The sequence below is a fragment of the Pagrus pagrus genome, assembly GCF_965226575.1.
Source record: "Pagrus pagrus genome assembly, chromosome: 14".
Lineage (NCBI taxonomy): Eukaryota > Metazoa > Chordata > Actinopteri > Spariformes > Sparidae > Pagrus > Pagrus pagrus.
In genome coordinates this window covers 15,965,018-15,981,242 of record NC_140198.1, presented here as the reverse complement: position 1 = coordinate 15,981,242, position 16,225 = coordinate 15,965,018, and the positions used below count along the sequence as shown (strand labels likewise).

Here is a 16,225-nt window from a genome sequence, read left to right as displayed (position 1 = left end):
TTAAAACACCTGTTAAAGAAGGGTCAGACATGTAATGATGAATGATGATGCTTGTCACTCAGTTTTATGGTCATTTTATTGCACAATTTTCTTCTTCTCCTGTTCTCGCTGTTTTGTATGTATCTTCTTGTTGAGTTTTGTGTATCTGTATAAAGACCCATCTGGGAACGGTCATTGCTAACTAGTTTAGGCTACAAGTTTAGTGATGTGTGGCATTCATTGGTGCAATATGCTTCTTGCAAAAAAAAAGGTGTTAGTAAAAGTACTAATATCGAAGTAGAAGTGCAATAGTAATAGTCCGTACTGGCTGCAGTAGTAGGAAACACTTATAATAAGATCATTACAAAAAACAACAAAGCAATACACTGGCTTGTTTACCACAAAATGACCTCTTATCCCGTAAGAGAAGTTCGGTTTCTAACTTCTCTTGCCAGGAAAAACACTGACATCTGAACTAAATCATCCGCATGCACCATTTTTGATTTCCTCTCTGAAGGGAAGTAGACTAAATCCTCACCGTCACATTCAAAATCATTTCCTAGTATTATGAATAATCAACTGCCGTATTGTTAACAACTGTCGTCAGATGAACGCAGACCACTTTTAATTCCAGGAGACAACATTATGAACTTTCAAAATGAGCAATTCAGTGATAGATTGCAGTCAGTCATTTAACTGGCCTGCTTTCATACACTTTTGTAAATGTTATACATTTTTTTGCAAAACTAGATGGGGTAACTTCCAAAAGCACCAGCACAACATGAACAGCAAAGGTGGAGATACTTTAATACACAGACTTCATCTCTTTTTAAAAGTGTTTTGAGCCACCATTACCACCAGAGGGCGACATAACACATGATGGTGTTATGCAGTCTGTCAGTAAGGGCAAATTTAGTATTCAGAAATCGTGACTCAGTGAAATTTAAAGGTTGATTTGTTTACCTAACTCACATTAAACCTACATGTACATAAAATTGCAGTGCGTTGCATTATTTTTATTATCTTTTTTTTAACCTCGTTGTTATCTCATCTCATTATTTTAGGCCATGTTGTCATGTGTTTTATATGAATGCTTTATTTACACTGGAAAAAAATATATATTTTTAAATGATATACAATATTATGGGCTATTCTTCTCTGTTACCTCCTTCCTCTTGTCGCAGTTTACTCTGTGTTCACCGTCGGGACAACTTTTATTAACCAGGTTACTATTTAATAGTAATAATAATAATAATAATAATAATAATAATAATAATGATAATAATAATAATGATAATAACAATAAACTGTAGGGGGGGGCAGTCCACTGAGGCTGCGGTTCATCTGCACAAATGTCAAGAACAAGAAGCGGCCGTTACCAAAGAGTCTCGAAGGAAAGAGCTCAAAACGGCTGCGACTTCTTGTAAAATCGTTTATACAGAGCTTAGACCTGAAATTAAATGAACGTTAACTATGTAGCTGTTGATTATATGATTTAAAAATGCTGTATCTCGTCATAGCACAGACATTAATACAAAAAAATGCTAAGTCGTCACAGAAATTGTGTTCAGCACGGTTACTGATATAACGGGCGGCGCCATCTTTGTTCCAACGGCGTTATCCTCCCTGATTCTTCTAGCGGCGACCAATCTCACGTCTTCAAAAACTCTCCACAATTACCCATGATCCCCCTGAAACGTATGACCTGTCTCTGGCCTTGGCGTGTAGCGCGTTGCTGCTAGTTGTCAGTGTGGGCTGGCTGCTTTAGGACTTATCATCGGCAATTAGCTAGTGTCCCTGTCCGACAAGTCGGCTCGTAAACTGGGAACCGTTACAGCGGAGCTGAGCCACAATGCTGAAATGTAGAACTGTATGGAAAAAGCTTGCACCTCTTGCTAGAGCTTCATCCACTGCATGCCGGCAGAATGTGAGGAGAACAGGTAAGTGAACACTTCCAGTAAGTTGCTGTCTCCTTGCTAGCTGGCCTCAATTCATACACTCATGTCCAGAAGCGTGATATAAAACATTGTCGACGGTCGTTAAACAAGACAGGCTAACTTCTCCTAGCTTAGTTTTAAGTATTTTGACCTTCGTTTGGCTGCTACAAAGCTAATGTTAACTTAGCTAACTGACAAATGGCAACATGGAGAAGTGGGTGACATTTAGGGTTAGCTAACTTAAACCATATTGCACTTCACTGGTTGCAGCTCTTGCCCGCAGCTTACCAGAAAGCAACGCCGATGAATGAACATAAACTTGAATCGTTGTCACGCACATGTTTGACCTGCCTGTGCTGGTTTACAGTGTGGTTATTACAGGTGTTACACCATGTCCTGTCTCCCACCATATTTTGCCATGCCTCCATAAGGCCGACTTTTTTTTTTATCACGGGGTTTTTTCCAGGGTCACAAGGGACTGAAGTTGCTTGAATCTACAACGATTAAGAAAGGAGCAAGTGTGGAGTTATTAGAGGAAAATAGTCCAGGAGAGAGGTTGATAATAATGACGATTCAAGCCTCTAAACCTAACTCAAATAATAATGTGGGTGCTTTGTTTAATTAACTCAAAGCCTGAAGATGCCAGTCCCTTCATGTTGGGAAATGTTGAGTCAAGAGATGTTGTATAACCTTGCATGATAAGCTTAGATTGAGTTTATGTAAGGAGATATGTTTTCATCGTCAACATCCACAGGAATATTCTGCAAATATGTCACGCCACCAGCAGCATTTACACAATAGTTTTATGCTTTTAGAAATTGCTTATCTGTGTTTGTCTTCACCAATCAGTTCATTGCTTCATTCACATTTTGAGCAAGCTAGCAACCATGCTCCTTCAGCAGTCACATTAATGTAGCAGTCACCCTCATAGTCTGTGGCTTGGTAGCCTGATGAGGCAGCAGCTGTCATGTCAATGGTCATGTTGTTTTTATTAGGGGTTGACCGATATGGCTTTTTCAGGCCCACTACCGATACTGATGATTTAGAAATCAAGGAGACTAAAAAACGATATTTGGGACTGATATTCATTCTCAGTAAAAATGAAACTCTTTGTGTCAAAATTTCGAACAACCAGTGATGAAAACTTTATACCTCCTCTCAACTTCATTTATTTGATACATTTAGTTACTAGTTACTTTGCAGATTCAGATTATTTAGTGTTTATAGGCTATTAATCATGACGTGTTACCAATCAGATATTGTTGTTGGCAGGACATTGTGTGAGAGGATGCTGCATCAGAGCCAAAGAAGAACATTTTTAAATGTATCTATCTGCAATCTGAAATCACAGATAATTGGAAAAATGTCGAAAAATCGATTACTCTTTCAATTAATTGTTAAGTTGCTTGGTCTTTAAAATGACTTTCCTTCCTTATAAAAACATCAGTTATCAAGATAGTTGGCAATCAGTTCAATAGTTGACAGCTAATCGATTAATCTTTGCAACCCTACTATAAAGTATAGAAAAGATGGTGGAACATATAGTGTAATGCTTGTTATTTCTTCCCAACTTCTCCCTTGTTGATGTCCAGCCAAATAGAAAAGTGAGATGTTATTGACTGAACAACTAATATATAATATAGTCAGAAAGCTGAGCAATCTGATAAGCCTGTTCAACATAAACACAAACAAAATTTCAGAGGATCTACATCCAGGATGATGAGGTTTCTTCTATCCTTTTTTTCCCCTTCTCCCTGTTAAAAGGTTTTTCTTTTACCTCAACGTGGCAAGTTTTTCCTCACTCGAATCGAGGGTCTAAGGACAAAGGATGTCGTTCACTGTACGGATTGTAAAGCCCACTGAGGCAATGTGATGATATATAAATACGTTGATTTGATGCACCAGTTTTAGTGTTTCACCATACTCCTTGGTACAGGATAAAGATGCATTCTTCAAAAAACACGATACATGCAAGTATAGTAAGTGTAAGTTCAGTATTTAGCATGCGTGTATAGAACATGGCTTTGGGGAGATGTACTGACACTATGACTGACCTCTGTCTGGATGACTTTTGCAAGCACTGCCAAGGTTGTTGTTGAAATTAAGGCTTTTTTAATGTGTTTTCAGGGTTAACCAATGGCCGAATACCAGTACTTGTACCTGCGGCCCACATGTCCACTGGGCCAGCAGGGGGAGGAGGAGGAGAAAACACGCTGTACGTCGCTCTGGTTGGAGCAGCCTGCGTCGCTGGTGGAATATACGTGAGTTGGCTTAGTCTATTACAACTTACAGTACATACACTGAAAATCATAATCGTTTGAAATCAATATTTAGGGTGTTAAGTGTATCACTTTTGTTGTTCGTTTGGTGTGTTTCATCCAGAAGGTCCTACCCTGACTGTTGATTTAAAAACATGCATTGGCAAAGTCGGGCTTATACATGATCTGGTTGCAAATAGATATTGATTGTTTTTGTTTTCACAGGCGTACCAAACTGTCAAGGGTGACAAACAAAGATATCAGGATCGTATAGATGAAATTTCATCCAGACCACTTAAAGCCACTGCAAAAGACCCAGACACACCCATCCAGCCAGAGCCTCCTGGTGAGTAATTTGTACTTGCAGCTGATGATTTTAGAGATAACAAAACTGTTAAATTAATACTTTAAACAAGTCTAAAGTTATCCCTATCAGAGCCGCATGAGCTATGTTTTGATTATTTTCTTTTTTTTGTTTTAGCTGCAGAAGCCCCCGAGACAGCAGGTGAGTGATTCCTCTCTCATTTCTAATTTATTTATTTATTTATTTCTGTTTTTATTGACATTTTACACAGCGTCCCAACTTTTGGGTAATTGTGATTGTTTCTGTGAAGTTTTGATCAAATGATTTCATTTTGTTTCAGCTGTGGAAGCCGCTGAGACAGAGGGTGAGTGTCCTTTCTCTCATTCCTGTGTAGATAAAATTTATAGATCAAACTCCACCTCTGTTAATAACTAAATGGGTAGTAAAGTTTAACCATGATGTTTTTATAACCGTGAACAAAGAGCTTGTGCATAAGCTTCAGACATCTTGAAAAGCGTGTGGAGTCTTTGCTGTTTCACTCTCTCAACTGAAAGACGTGTTTTTTTTAAATCCGTTAAAGGTTACTTGCTAAAGTGGTTGGCTTGGACTCTGCGGTGTACACACTGTATCTTCTTCTTTACTGCTTTTCAAATTAGCGGTGAATTGATTTAAATGACTTACTTTAAACCCTGTTCTCTTTACAATTAAGTTAATAATTTCTGTTAATTTTCTCTCAGCCGTCCCTGAGCCAGAACCCGAAGCAGCACCTTCACCAGAGGAGCCGAGCCCCCCCGCCCCTGACGCTGAAGCAGCGGCCCCCAGTGAAACAACTGAACCTCCCTCAGGTTGTTTACATACTTTTCTTTACCCCTACATGCATGCCTAACATGTGCCTCCTGTATAAAATGTGTTGACCAAAAGAACAAACCAGAAAAGGGAATTATGTGTATACATACTATACTTCTGGGAGAAAATGGCGACAACAACTGGTGAAGTCAGGTTATTGCCAAAAAAGCAGGCTGTAAAACACACCTGTCTTTTCAGTCCTCTTTATACCCTGCTCAAAAATGTCTCACAGTATTAATATGTCACAAATACAATGTCATGGTGATGACATGTTTTATACATGAGGCCCTCTGGGTATGTGTATTGTCCTGTCTGTATGAGTGTTGTCTGATATGTTCACTGTATGAACTGTGACTGTCATGTTGCGTGTGTTTTTCTTTAATAGTAGTGTTGCATGTGTCACACCCAGGGTGCTCTGTTGGGTTATATTTAGTTTTTGTCCTCTAACCTTGTATATTAACCCTCTACAGTTTCAGCACAACTTTTCACACTCTCCTCAATTATTCTGAACTGTAGATATTCCTGTATTTGTGGGAAACAGCTGTTGGAGTTCTCGGTACATTTGACAAATACGTTGGCTCCTCCTTGTCTGCTCTGTTGTCATATTTGTTGTGTAAAATGAACCTCTCCTGTCTGAACTTTTTTGTGAATGTGTACTCTAAAGGGTTTTCTAATATTGATAATAGTATAGTGATAATATTGTTCATAATTGGAAGCTGCCCTGTGAAGTGCATTCAGTCTTTACTTGCAGACTTTTCTCAGGCTGTGTTTAAGATTAAATTTAAACAGAAACTCTTGAAACACACTGTTATTGACACTGAGCTACCTCTTCATGTTCAGCTCAGTGTCTCTCTGGCAGCTTCCAATTGTAATTGTGTCAGTGTGCATGCTCTGCAGAATGTTCCCATGGTGAAGCAGAAGAAATGCATGGATCCTGATGGTCGACCCCGTCACTAACCTTGTGAAAAGTTGAATAATAACCCATACTATGGATTGCCCTTAACAGCAGAGGAGCCAGTGGTAGAGGCAGCTCCGGAAGAAGCTGCTCCAATAGAAGCAGCTCAGGTAGAAGCCGCACCAGTAGAGGCGGCACCAGTAGAAGCTGCTCCAGAAGAAGCAGCACCAATAGAAGCTGCTCCAGAAGAAGCAGCACCAATAGAAGCTGCTTCAATAGAGGCAGCTCCAGTAGAAGCTGCACCAGTAGAAGCAGCTCCAGTAGAAGCAGCTCCAGAAGAGGCAGCAGAACCACCTGCTGCACCTGTAGTTGAGGAGCAGGGTAAGATTTGAGAAGAAAGGATCTATGATGTAATTCATTCAGTCATTCTATTGGATCGTTATGTATGAGCGTCAACGACTACAGCTCAGTGGGGAGACACTACAGGTGAATTGAGTCAGATAGATATCAGATATGACCATGAAACTTCCCCAGATGTTTACTCACATTTCAAAGATAATTTTTTGTATTACAAAAAAAGCTAAATTGGATACATTTCCAGAACAGATATCTAAACATAGGATAAAACTTGTTTTTGCAGCTAGATCTCTTTACATCACTCTCTAAATCGGACCATACACCCCAAAAAAGTCAATTTTCGCCACGTTTTAGGAATAAAATGTTAAATAAGTCAGGCTGTGAATGATATATGACAAACCCCCGCGGTGAAAACCTTCAGACTATAAATAGGAATAGAACTGGAAAGTTTGGTGTGTGTAAGTACTACGGAGGTGGAGATTTTAGCCAGAGAATGAGAAAAAATGGCTTTTAAAGATATGTGTTGTAGAATTTCATATTTTTAAACACCAAAATAGTGGATAGGGTAAAAGTTTTTACAAACGGATATCACTGAAATTTAACCAATTATTTTTGGTATTACAAGTTTTGTGATATTTTAGATCTGCACTAATTTGCATGAAGAAATCCAGAAGATAAACCTGAACTAACATCATACACACACCTAACAAACCTGAATGTGTATTTTGGACCCCTGCTAGTCTGAAAGATGACGTTTAATGGAGGCAAAAAAGCAAAATCTCAAAATTGACTGGTGCATGTAAGATGTTTTAACCTGTAGTGTCTCCCCTTAAAAATAGATTTCACTAATTAGCTGTTCTGCTCATAAGAGATCATTATGTAACTTTACAACCACTATACTAGCAGAGCCATCCGCCCCCTCTGAGCCGTCCCCAGCTGATCTTACAGAGCCGCCCCCTGCACCCATTGTGGAGAGTGGTAAGCGCTCGGTTAGACCTGTGCATGGAACCAATGATACATTTACCACGTCTAAAGGCTTCATTTTGTCTTAACTGCTTAATGCTCCGGTTATACTAACAGAACCTCCAGCAGCAGCAGAAAGCCCCGCAGCAGAGCCAGCCGAGCCTCAGCCTGAAGTTGTGGCAGAGAGTGGTAAGACCGAAGTCCATCCTCGGCTGGAGCGGGAAAACGAGAAAACACGACACCGATACCTCTTCCCATTTCGATAATGTTAATGTTAATTTCCAACACCTTTTTCTCCTATTTATGGTTTTAACATTTTTCCTCATTACAGCTTTCCTTCCTACCTGTTCATGTCTTTTTCACTTTGTTTGTTCCTGTAATGATAAAGGTTAATCTCACTCACATGGAAAGCTTGGTTACTTTTTCCATTTATCCCCACCAGGTTCCTGTAATGATAAAGGGTAATCTCACTCACATGGAAGATTTGATTTCTGGTTACGATTACTCCCACCAGGTGTATTTCTATTTGTGTATTTGTGTGAGTTGTACTGATGAGCATCTAAGATCATGCACTGACTGTGTCCTTCTCCTGCTTTTGCTTTTTGCATTTCTCTCTCTCTTTCACCCTCACTTCTTCTCTCTGTCTCGCTTACTGTCGCTCTTTCTTGCAAACTCCAGCAGTGGAAGCTGTCCCTGCCCTCCCCAAGGTACCTTCACACACCCCCTACCTCCTTATTGGTGGAGGTACGGCCTCCTTCGCTGCTGCACGGTCCATTCGAGCCAGAGACCCCGGTGCCAGGGTCAGTCAGAATTCAGTTCATCATCCACCTCGTTTTAACTCACTCCCTCTGTAATATTTGTAAAAATAATAATACTTATGTACTTTATCTGTTAATGTATTTTTTTTTTTATTTTCATATTTTACTATCAGGTGTTGATAGTGACTGATGAGCCAGACCTTCCATACATGAGACCACCTCTCTCGAAGGAGCTGTGGTTCTCTGATGACCCCAGTGTGACGGAAACACTGCGTTTCAAACAGTGGAATGGAAAAGAAAGAAGGTGTGTTTAAAATTCTTGTATTGTACTTTTGGCCTATCTAACCTAACTGCCTTGAATTCTTTCTATTTGCCTCACTTTGGCTCAGTACCATTCTTACCATCTGTCTGATTGTTCTGTCCCATCATCTGTCACTTTCTGCTGTGACGTGGTCGTCAAAGTGACTCTGAGGTTTTTGGCTTTCGTTACAAAAGACTTTACGGAGAGTTTCTGTTGGTGGCGCATTTTCTATTCAGGTGGACGTCAGTGTTCATGTCAAATATCAACACTTCCTAAAATCTATTGCTACTCACTTCCTCTTTATTTGTTTGTTGTCATTACTTGTGGCTGGTTTATGTATGACTTGCTGGATTAGTGGAACAAATTCAGCAGACACCCTGCATAAACAATATATAGACTACAATATAAAAGAAAAGAAAAATGGGTAACATTTCATTTCACAAGTTTGGAATTTTCAGTAATAAATAAATCGGTGGTAATAACCAAGAAACATATTTGAAATGTCTTTGAAATTTACTCAAAATTACCTCAAAATTGATAGAAAATGACCCCAGTATTATTTAATGATAATAATATTCTGCTATTCTCCAACAAGCAGTTAATAGATAGCTGGTAATGTCATTAATACATTTCCAGGAAACTTCCACATGGGTTTCTGCGTCACTTCAGCTGACCATTTTAACTTCCAACTAATTTCTGCCAAACCTTGTGCAGTTGAGTAAACTGAAGTACATTTTTTTTTAACCATTCTCACCAATTCAACAATCAACAATCAACATCAGGCGCTCCTCTCTCTCTTTCTCACTGTCACACTCACACACACACACACACACACACACACACTATTATTATATACAGGTATGTAAAATATTAAGTATTTCACTTTTTTCCCTGTAATTTATTTCTTTGTTGTCTCAAAATATAAAAAGAAACATTTAACTTGAGTGGTGTGAAGACATTGTTATCCCTCAATAAGCACTTAAGGAGTGGTACTTCTAAAATGGGGAAATTGGTAACTTGAACTTGATTATAAAGTTGTAATTGCTGGTTTTATAAATGTATGGTGTCTAACTATAAAAAAAGACATTTAGGAAAATTGTTCCAAAGCTCGGCTAACCTGATGAAATGACAAAAATTGGTGAAAATAAAAATGATGAAAAATATACTTCAGTATACTGACCTGCAGAAGTTGGGCAGACAACTGGAAATTAAGCTGCAACAACTCACTTCAATGTCATGTCCTGCTGAGGGAAATTTAGACAGAAACTGGTGAAACATGTGCAGTGATTTTGGTACCTTTTTTTTATATTTTTCAGTATCTACTTCCAGCCAGCATCTTTCTACATCAATCCAGAGGAATTGGACAGTGCAGAAAATGGCGGAGTGGCTGTTCTTACTGGCAAAAAGGTTGGTTTATGTTTGTTTTCCTTCAACAGTCAGACACTGCGGTCTGCTGGCTTTTATAATTCGATACAATACATGACAGTATTTGGATAAATTATTAAAACCAGAGTTGAGGATGAAAATGTACTTTTTGACTTTGCTGAATGATGTTTTTGACATCAATTACATGATTTGATCCTCTTCAGGTGGTTCACATGGACGTGAGAGGAAACAAAGTAAAATTGGACGATGAAACTGAGATCTCATATGACAAGTGTTTGATTGCCACAGGTAAGCCACTTTATAATAAAAAAAGTATTCCCAGATGTGGCATAAACCTTGTGGAAGCTAATTAGAGCCGTTCTCTTCAGGCGGAGTGCCCAGAAATCTCCAGGTCATTGAACGAGCAGGGGATGAAGTGATGACGAGGACAACTTTGTTCCGCAAGGTCAGTGTTTAGCCACAAGGGGGCGATAGCTCTGTGTCAGTTTCTGACAGATTGTTCAATGCTCTGAAAAATATTTGTGTTGTGGGATTAATTGTAAAAGTATCGCATAATGGAAATATTTAGGAAAAAGCCACTGAGCAAATATTTGAATACTTAGTTTCATCTACAGGATTATAAATTGAATCATTAAAACTTTTTATCAGATATAAGATACACATAGATATAATACATAAGAAACAGCCGGAAATGCAGATTACTCAGTAACACCAGTGGTATAAATGTGGCTACAGGGTCACACAGGGCAAAAAGAAAGTCTCCTTGCAATAACAACCACTGCAGTCATGTCACAGTTTAACACACTCACATAAGCATATAAGGTAATTTTAATGTGTTTAGAATAACCGTGTGATGTAAAACTGCTAAAAACAAAAGGAGTATGTTCTATATAAATGTTGTGGTCCTCCACAGGTTGAGGACTTCAAATCACTGGATAAGGTCTCCAGAAACATCAAGTCTGTCACAATCATCGGAGGTGGCTTCTTGGGCAGCGAGCTGGCCTGTGCCCTCGGCAGGAGATGTAAGACTATTAACAATAATGTTGAACAGAATTAATGTGTGTGAATTAAATTGTTGTTGGATCACTCATTATCTTTCTGTTTTCTTCAGCAAATGAGTCCGACCTGGAGGTGATACAGATGTTCCCTGAGAAGGGCAACATGGGAAAGGTGTTGCCTGAGTATCTGAGCAATTGGACGACAGCAAAAGTCAAGAAAGGTTTGTGTCCATTTTGTTTACTTATGTGTCTGAACTGTGTCACTGTCTGAGTTTCATTGTGTATCTCATCATGTCTGTTTTATTAAATACTTTCCTTTTGATTTTCTAGAGGGCGTAAAAGTCATCTCAGAAGCTTTGGTGAAATCAGTCACCTGCAAAGATGATAAGTTAGAAATCCAACTGAAGGATGGACGATTGGTAGGTCCAGGTTTTTGCACAAGTTCGGTATAATTCACAAAATGACTTATTAGTTACTGATTACGTTGTGCTTCACCTTGTAGGTCAAAACCGATCACATTGTTGCAGCTGTTGGCCTGGAGCCCAATGTTGACCTTGCTAAGTCAGCAGGTCTGGAGGTGGACTCTGATTTTGGTGGCTATCGGGTCAATGCAGAGCTGCAAGCTAGATCCAATATTTGGGTGGTAAGTTAATGTTTATATGGTAGTTTAAATATCCTAAGGACACCTGTCAACAAGATCACGAAGACCTGTGGAGGAAATATGAGAAATCATATTCTGCTGCAAAGAAGTGAGTTTAAAGGTCAACATTTCACCACTGTTGTGACAGTAATCTTGAAAAAGCATTTTAGTGCCCACTTTGACGAGACTTGGTAAAAAGCACAAAAATGTTGACTACATTTTAATTATTTGAAATAAAAACAAAATCCACTGTGCTGGAAATTTGAGGTTTACCTAATAGGTTAAGATGAACTGTAAATGCCTTTGACCTTTTCAGCAATATCTTATATTACAGTGCCCCCCTCAGGCAAACTGGGGCATGGTCCAGAAACAGTGCACCTTTTTGTAGACAAGTAATGAAACTATGATATAGTTATAAAGTTATAGTTAGAAAATCTAATCCATGATTCATCCTCCATCCCTTCTGTCTGGATTTAGGCTGGAGATGCTGCGTGTTTCTATGACATCAGACTGGGCCGCAGACGAGTGGAGCACCACGATCACGCCGTTGTGAGTGGAAGACTCGCAGGAGAGAACATGACAGGAGCCAACAAACCCTACTGGCATCAGTCCATGTTCTGGTGGGTGTTACAGTGTTTCCTATTCCCTGCTACTGATGCTAACCAAGGGCTTTCATGGGTCAAAAATTCAACTGCAAATGAGCGCTGTGGCTGCAAGCTATGAATTCAGCTTGAAGTGGAAATGAAGGGAAATATCGGAGAAAGCGAGATCCCTTCTGAATTGTTGATTGCAGGGATCCACGTGACGCTCATTGAATGCATTTAAATAAGGGGGCACTGGGGCAGCATGTGCAATTCTGCAAATGACTCAGATTTAATCCTTTTAGCAGTCAGCTGAACATGCATGATTGCTTGGAAGTCTTGAATACCATTAAGTTGTGAAATATTTAAAGTGCCTTTTGAGGACATTAGGATAAGAGTTTCCAGCCGAGGGCTGCGTCACTTGGAGAGACGTTTTTAAGCCCATCATAAATTTACCAACTCTGTTAAAAACATCACTGATATGAGCACAAGGGGACTGAAGCAGACTTTCAGGGAGTTTCCAAAAAACGAACTACAGTGTGGAGTGTGGGCCACGCTACACTGACATGCTGTGGCTGCATGCTTTTAGCAGCTGGGGAAATACGACACACTGCTGACAACACAGGTTTACTGCAGTAAAAAAAAAAAAAAGGTCACACATTAGTCAAACTATTGAGGTTTATGCTCCAGAAGATGTAGTCTGATGATATGATGAGGTTCTTTTGAATGCCAGTGTAATGTGTCTCCCGACTCAGGCTGTTGGTGTCCAGACAGCAACCACAGGACAACTCTGAGTGAGTTGCGCTGTTGTAGGAGGGTGTAGCGTGTGTTGGTCAAGCGTCCAATGCAGGGAAGCTTCTAAAAACGCACCTTTGGTAATAATAATTTATTTATTGCTTCATTCTAAAAGTGTCATTCTAAAAGCCTTTCTCAGGGTCCCTATACCTTCTCTTTAGTCAAATTCAGGCAAGTTTTCAAGCATAAGTCGACTCAAATTTGGTCAGTTAAATTATTGTACTTTTGTGTTTCAGCTGTGTCACTGTACACAGAGAAATCGGGAGCAACAGCATTACAAAGCAGGCTGTAAAGTTTACAACCAGAGTCTAAAAATGACCATAAACCACAAAACTAACTGTGACTGAAGGGGAGGAGATGATTAAAAACTGAGAGCAGTGTGATGCAGGGTCAATCGGTTGCTTGGTAATTGTTAGCCAATAATGTTATGTCATTTAAACATTACACAAACATAACATTAGCTGTTACACTACAAAATCCATAAATTAACTTGCCATAATTGACATACAATACTAGCACGACCGTATTGGTTTACTCTTTAATTCACAGGCCATTAATTATGTTGTAATGTGAAGAAATTGCTAAGAAATAACAAATAAAATCTGTTAAATCAGGATAATGACAAGTTGTAGTTGTACAGTGAGCAGGAATTACTGTAATGAATTGGTTAATTAAGAGTATTATTAAATTAATCGAAAATTCCCTACTACGGCTGACCCTTAGGGGTCTCGACAGTGCAAGGATTGGTCCTCATTTCAACAGTTTAGTATTTTCTCATTTTCAAGCCAACACTCATTAAAAAGGCAACATTCAGCCATATTGTCATCTGTTAGCCTCCCACTCACAGTCCCATCAGAGGGTACACGTCAATGAAGTCTGACGGATCACACAAGCATGTCCCACACGTGCAGACTCGAGTGGAAAGCGAGGCATGAGCGGAGTCTTCATTTTGTATGATGGACAAAAGCCACGCTCTCTCTGACTGGTTTTAATTCTTGATCAAAAAAAGCAAACTATTCAGTCAGTTTTAAGCACTTTCTCCAAAATCCAAGCACTTGTCAAACCGTTGAAACGCCACATTAAAATTCAAGCGTTTTACAGTAGTGTTGGCACAGTGACACTGTAAAGGTGCCAGCAGAAGGATGCTTCTGAATGGTGCCACATTAAGTGTACAGGCTCTCTGGGCTGAATGACCACAGCAGGTAATTTGTCAAGGTTAGTCGGCTGTGACATTACTGCAGGTCATCAGCCAGCTTGAAACTCATCAGGTGGCGCTGGGATTGTCACAGAAGTTCACAGCTAAATTTTTAACAAGTGCCCTTTCAGCCCTGTTGTGTGTTGTGTCTGGAGTAGGAGCTGTGTGAGGTACTCAAACATGTACACAGTGTTTTGGAGACTGTTTTGACAGTGAAGTTTAAGAATGTAGGAGTCGCTGTACCTCACATTGGAGGATAAACTTCGGCAAACTAGTTTCAACAGAAATTTGAAGATTTTGTTTTCGCTTCTAAAATGCAGCTGGCACAAAATGACAGCATTGTGATTATATATTGGCTCAACTCCCAAAAACAATATCATTAGGGTGTCATTTGTTTGAAATGAAACATGTTTTAAGTCATTCTTTAAAGGTATGTAGCACTGAAAGGTCTCGTTAAAGAAAATCAATCAATGAAATCCGAAAGCTTTGAATCATATTCCTTCAACATGTTTTCCTGTGTTGTTTCTCACAGGAGCGACCTGGGACCAGATGTAGGCTACGAGGCTATTGGGATTGTTGACAGCAGCTTGCCAACAGTCGGAGTGTTTGCCAAAGCCACTGCCAAGGATACACCTAAAGCTGCTACAGAGGAGTCAGGTAGGACCAGACAATCAACAATAAACGGTACATTTGAGAACCAGAGTTCGGATTTAGCGTATTATGCCAGCAAAGGTGGGGGTTTCCAGCATTGAAATACGTCAAAATGCGGGACTGTCCTGCACAAATCAGCAATAATAATGTAACATTAGCTAGCTAGCTAGTTAGTGATGGAGACATTGGCAAACTTTTAGCAATTTATTTGTTTGTTATAAAGAAAACTATTACACATTGAAATGCTAGAGTTCTCATTACCCTCCGTTTGAAGTGTGCCTGTGAAAAACAGGCAGTAGTACGGCTAATTGGTAGGGGCGAGGTTGAGATTGGGTCTTCTTACTTGTTAAATGCGTTGCAGGAACCGGAATCCGCTCAGAAAGTGAAACAGAGGACACAGCCACTAGCCCAGTGGCCCCTGCATCGCCTGCTCCAGCTGTGCTGCAGAACAAGGACGACTACGGAAAAGGGGTCATCTTCTACCTGAGAGACAAAGTGGTGGTGGGCATCATTCTGTGGAACGTGTTCAACAGGATGCCCATCGCGAGGAAGGTACGCATCCTCGCTTTGTAAGAAAAATGTGTCAAAGTTGGGATTAAACTGTAGATTTGATCGTTGTTAATTGTTTGTATCTTGTTTATTTGTAGATAATCAAGGACGGAGAGGAACACGCAGATCTGAATGAAGTGGCCAAGCTGTTCAACATCCATGAGGATTAAGATTGAGCCTGACACTCATTTACAGGAGGGGAGTTACGCTTCATGTTAAGACTGAACTCTGACATCGCCACACTCTTGAAGACACAACTGATCACACAAGCAAACTGGGAGAATCGATGTAAATTATGTCATGTCGTTGAAATATTTTCATATTTGGAATTTCTATCTGCCGCACCTGTTTGTCTTTTTTTTCTATTCAGGATAAATCACTGTCTCATTCTTCGCCAAACCCTATGCTCCTGTTTGTTTTTTTAATTCTGGTCAAGATGTGATTGTCTGTCTGCTTTCCCCCCACCAGGCTGAAAATGCTGAGCATAGCTTATTTGTTTTCCTCTGTGTGATCAGAGCAGCTTGTGGCGAGAGAAGCTGCAATAAAGGCTATTTTTAAATCGGAGTGATCCCATTATTTTCAGTTTGGCTCCGAGATAATAGCATGATGACCTGCAGATGTGATGGCTTGGTTGAGCTCATGTGTCCTGAAGCATTTTAATCAATGTGTGCTGTTGTAGGAAATCCACTCGGGTCATACATGTGAACCGCAGTGATGGGACCTTTTTAAACTGAGCTCTAAAAACACTTATTGTCAGTTTAAATGGGAACAATTAGGCTGGTACAAAGGACACCTGATGAGTACGTTTTACAGTGTTTAGAAATACGATTTA

General features: G+C 39.7%; 1 protein-coding gene across 5 annotated transcripts; it reads left to right on the top strand.

Annotated features, from left to right (window-relative positions):
* The first annotated feature begins 1,637 nt into the window (after positions 1-1,637).
* aifm1 (apoptosis inducing factor mitochondrion associated 1) lies at positions 1,638-15,957 on the top strand. 5 transcript variants are annotated; one of them, XM_084374295.1, is made up of 22 exons: positions 1,638-1,919; positions 4,044-4,177; positions 4,400-4,520; positions 4,656-4,679; positions 4,819-4,842; positions 5,216-5,323; positions 6,331-6,600; positions 7,483-7,554; positions 7,657-7,728; positions 8,218-8,339; positions 8,471-8,601; positions 9,915-10,005; positions 10,188-10,272; positions 10,353-10,429; positions 10,898-11,006; positions 11,096-11,203; positions 11,313-11,401; positions 11,485-11,625; positions 12,100-12,242; positions 14,726-14,850; positions 15,206-15,396; positions 15,492-15,957. In XM_084374295.1, exons 1-22 carry the CDS (start codon positions 1,832-1,834, stop codon positions 15,561-15,563), a joined length of 2,397 nt encoding a protein of 798 aa, XP_084230421.1. In that variant the 5' UTR covers positions 1,638-1,831; the 3' UTR covers positions 15,564-15,957. The 5 variants fall into 5 exon arrangements, with proteins under 5 accessions (XP_084230421.1, XP_084230420.1, XP_084230423.1 ...); XM_084374294.1 differs by having other exon boundaries at positions 7,480-7,554; XM_084374297.1 differs by lacking the exon at positions 6,331-6,600 and having other exon boundaries at positions 1,643-1,919.
* Positions 15,958-16,225: the final 268 nt, after the last annotated feature.

Bases quoted from the DNA above. Each gene is read 5' to 3' on its own strand.
- aifm1 (XM_084374294.1), top strand. From the start codon at position 1,832: ATGCTGAAATGTAGAACTGTATGGAAAAAGCTTGCACCTCTTGCTAGA. The intron at 8,602-9,914 runs GTGTGTTTAAAA...TATATTTTTCAG, and splicing joins TGGAATGGAAAAGAAAGAAG to TATCTACTTCCAGCCAGCAT. The intron at 15,397-15,491 runs GTACGCATCCTC...GTTTATTTGTAG, and splicing joins GGATGCCCATCGCGAGGAAG to ATAATCAAGGACGGAGAGGA.